This window comes from Capsicum annuum, chromosome 10 (genome assembly GCF_002878395.1).
Source record: "Capsicum annuum cultivar UCD-10X-F1 chromosome 10, UCD10Xv1.1, whole genome shotgun sequence".
Taxonomy (NCBI): Eukaryota; Viridiplantae; Streptophyta; class Magnoliopsida; order Solanales; family Solanaceae; genus Capsicum; species Capsicum annuum.
The window spans coordinates 27222639-27227021 of NC_061120.1; the positions used below are offsets into that span (position 1 = coordinate 27222639).

Consider the following 4383-nt stretch of genomic DNA (forward strand, 5'->3'; position numbering starts at 1 on the left):
ATGGATGAGTAATCCATTGGAGATAATAAAATAGATCACTGAACTGTTGCACCGGATATGTTATCTGTTGCAACAAATAATCGTCCTGTTGCAATAAATGAGTAAACCGTTAGAGACAATAAAATAGATCACTAAACTGTTGAAACATATCACTCATCTGTTGCAAAATAAGTTATTTGTTGGATCAATATTATTTATATTTCTTCCAAATAGAAGAGTCATCTATCGCAATAGATAAATGATCTGTTAGATTATTCATCTATTGCATTAGATTTTCATAGTTGAATCTGTTGCATCAGATATTTTCTTCTACTGCATTAGATGTTTTCATCTGTTGCATCAGATATCATTATCTGTTGTATCATATGTTTCATCTATTTCAACACCATTTTTACAAAGACAAATAACAAATCAACCCTGCAACACCAACACATCACATACACACACATATTAAGAACCTCAACTGTGAACAAAAATCACCAATAAATTTGAATCAGCATTACGTCAATAAAAAGAAGAAATGTCAGAAATTAGGATTTTATTCAGTCCACATTTCAATACTAGAAGAGTAGTTGGCTCAAGTTCCTCTGTTTCATTATAATTTTTTACTTGTGAAAAAGAAAATGGGACGATGAAGAACTCAACGTTGTTGTCGCCGGAGAAGTCTTTACGTCGATTGATGGTTGAAAGTCGAAAGAAAACTCGACCAACTATTTTTCGCCGGAGGTTAAGGTCGTCGGGGATTGAAGGGAGAATTTTGCAGAACTGTTCGTTGGGAGAGAGTTGAGAGAAACTATCGAGAGAGAGAAGAGAGACTGGTTGATTTGGATTGAAGAGGGGTATGGGTTAATTTGTATTTTTGAAAAAATTAAAAAGTTTTGAAAATATTAATTAAGTCCACAATTAACTTAATCAAGTTTCCTAATGATGTTTGACCCTTTAAGTTGGTCAATTTCACCAATCCTTTATTCAGGACTTAAAAGACACCTTTCCTTCAATTTTCTCATGTAAATGACCCTAGTTTTGAAATATGTTAACAAAAAGTAGTTTTTTGATAGAGGGATTAATTATTAGGTATTGGTTATGTGAGTGATACATCTAAATAATCATTAAAATAATCAATTTATTCTAGAGCCACTGTGCACTATGCTAGAGTCAAGAGCAAAAGGTAAATATAAGTTATCGATTCAAAATAACTCAGTAACTTGATGGATAATTCATAATGTAAAAACTATAAATTTTCAATAAGATTGACCAACAAATGAAATATAATATGTAAAATTTACCTATATCACAACATGTTTACCCCTATTTATCTAACCTCCCATCTTTTTATTAAATTTCAGAAAATCTCACCTTTTTGCCTCTGCAGATACATATAACTAATATGAGATACATCACATAGATACGTTTAAACATTTAACTATCTTACATAATTTAAGAGTTGTAAGGGCTAAGTTGCATTAATTTAGCAATCAACCTAATTAATAATGGTAAAAAATTAATAAAATTTCACGAAAAAAGGTAATCTGTTTGTTATTCCACCTTTTTAAATAAATTATCTTCCATAATCAGTTTCCAGATATAAACGATTCATATGACTTTCTAATTATTTTTTCTTGATTTTGTTTGAAGTACTTGCAATGAAGATTTCAGTATTATTACGTCATTCCGACATTTGAATTAACGATATAAAATATGAGGGTTATAAGGGTGCTTGAATCATTGTTAATGAATATGTAACGTTTGATAAATTGATTTCAGTCATTGCTGTAGAACTAGAAATTGACAAAAGCAGGAAAAAAATTAAGGTTCGTTACATAGTAGATGATAATGTAGCACCGTTGTTGATTCGCAATGAGACGGGGGTGAAGCTTCATATTGAAATTAAAAAACTATTAAAGCATAGAAATGATCCATCTACAATGAAGAAATTGGGGGAAAAGCATGCAAAAAAGTCTAACAAAACAGAAGTGCATGTTTCTAAAAAAGAGGATCTAACAGTTCTGGAGGTCAAGTTCCAGCTAAAAGAAAAGAATTGTTGAAGTTACTTCTAGAAATGTGCTTCTAGAGGTATTTGCATGTTCAAATCCGGGAAATTTTAGGTTGAGATACATATTTAGACACTAAAGAAACTTTTTCAATTTCTTATATCTCTTGTTATCTGATTATGTTTTTATATGTACTTATTGTATTTTAAGTTTTAGTAAAATAAGCATACCAAAGATACATGTTAGTAAGTTTAAAGATACATATTGTGTATGAGAGGTATGTTAGATGTATCTTGCATTATGTTTTTCTCCCTTGTGTAGGTTGTATCACTTTGGGACTTGCAAAGTGTTGATTTAGGGCCTCTCCTAAGTGAATGAAGTATTTCAGTTGTCGAAGATGTCATCACATTTTATGTTGAATTAGTTTTGCATTCATTTTAGTGAAGATCATTAATCAACTTCAATTTCCTAATGAACTAGCAAACTCAGGATAAACTATCTGTAACATTTCTATTTTTGTGCTCTTTGGTGTTTCCCAACAAAGATAGAACCAACAACTTTGTCAGGTATGGAGTTTTAGCTTGTTCATTTCTTAATTGTTGGATAAGTTTGGAAATGATTCTATTTTAATACAAAGTAAAGCTTCCAAAGTTATGTGACCCTATTATAGGGAATTGACAAGGTGAAATCTAGCATGATTTTAAATTTGTGAGCTTTCAAAAAAACATGTCACAAAGCAAACAATATGTGTCATGGGTTTAAATTTGTTGGTTACTTCTCACTAGTCTGGATACAGTAAAATCTTGCAATAATAAGCCAAAAATATCCACGATTATTATGATAATCTACACGAGATATTCTTCTATGTTTGATCAATTCAAGTAAATTAATTGAGGTCAGTGCTTCATAAGTTCTTTAGTTTCTTCGCACAATAGAACAACATAGGTAGCATTTTTTTCAACTTCTGCTTAGAAAGTTGAATTGCTTAAGCATTTGAATTCAGCTAAAAAAATAAAAAAATAAACCACATCCTAAATCAATTCCCTGTGATTGGATTATTTCTCAACAATAACATTAACATACCTTATGTAGTTCCACGAGTGAGCTCCAAACACGAGTGAAAATTATAATTTCACAAGTGGGATTTAGAGAGGATGGATGTTTTTTCAAGATCCACTAATCTCTAGTCATTTATGTTCATCATGTTTATAGTAAGAACTGTGAAAGGTCGGGAATCAGGATAAAGATAAGCATAACAAAATTAGTACAAGAAAACCAAATTTATTACGATCTAAAATAAAAGTACAACCAAAATTCAGATAGAAAACCATGACAAGATCTCATAAGCATTAACCAAAGACCACCCCCTTAGAAAAAATAATGCAAACAACTTATATATTACTATGCTTCAATAAGCCCAAACCCTAAATATCCCAAACAACTTAGAAACCATGAATCTTGATTTGATTCTTCTTGACGACACTAGCAGTCACAAGGAAATAAGAAACATTCTTCCTCTGATCACCTTGAAGTTGTATCACTATGCCAAGATCCTTATCCTGCACAACATTTTCATTGCAATAGAACTCTTTCTTTAGATCCTTTAGGATTTTTTTGTAACTGAATTCTTTCCTCAGTCCTTGAACGACCGTCAAGTTTTTCTTTCCATTTTTTTGTATACATATATGAACATGCTCCTTGGCTTCAGGTGCACCTGAGTCCTTAGCCTCAGCAAATGGATCGAAATCAGATGAGATTTGGACTTCAATATCAACCATGTAAATAGCTGAAAGATAATTTCTCACGCTTCAAAACTAAAGCTGGTAGATTGATCACAAGAGAGCTGTAAAAAAGAACACATCTTTAATATGGACATGATCAAGATATCAAAAATCCAACTATATATGTATTAATAATCAATATGAGATGATCAACATATCAAAGATACAACTATATCACTGATTACAAAAGAGCTATAAAGAAAACACAACTTTAATATGGAATATTCAGCTACACACTGTGATGATCAACTAAAGCAAACATCTATATCTAGCAAAACAATAAAAACAAAATACCTAGTGTATTCCTACAAAGTGGGGTCTAGGCTCAGAACATATAACAATATAACAAATAAAAAACACAAAGCACACCACAAGATGGGATAACATACTTGCTATATACTAAAGAAAATAAGACATCCACAAGGTGCTACTTTAAACTATCTATCCAAAATCATAGACATCACCGAAACAAGAGATAAATAATGTGAGATACGTACAAAATATTCCTGTACATAATATGTATCTTTGGTAAGCTTATTTCACTAAAACTTAAAATACAATAGATACATATAAAAACATAAATATAAAACAAGAGATACGAGAAATTGAAA

At 30.9% G+C, this 4383-nt stretch overlaps 1 protein-coding gene across 1 annotated transcript; it reads right to left on the reverse strand.

The window, feature by feature from the left end:
- Window positions 1-3433: 3433 nt before the first annotated feature.
- LOC107845092 (protein translation factor SUI1 homolog 2-like) lies at window positions 3434-3769 on the reverse strand. The gene has a single exon (XM_016689358.1). It carries the CDS (start codon window positions 3767-3769, stop codon window positions 3434-3436), a length of 336 nt encoding a protein of 111 aa, XP_016544844.1.
- Window positions 3770-4383: the final 614 nt, after the last annotated feature.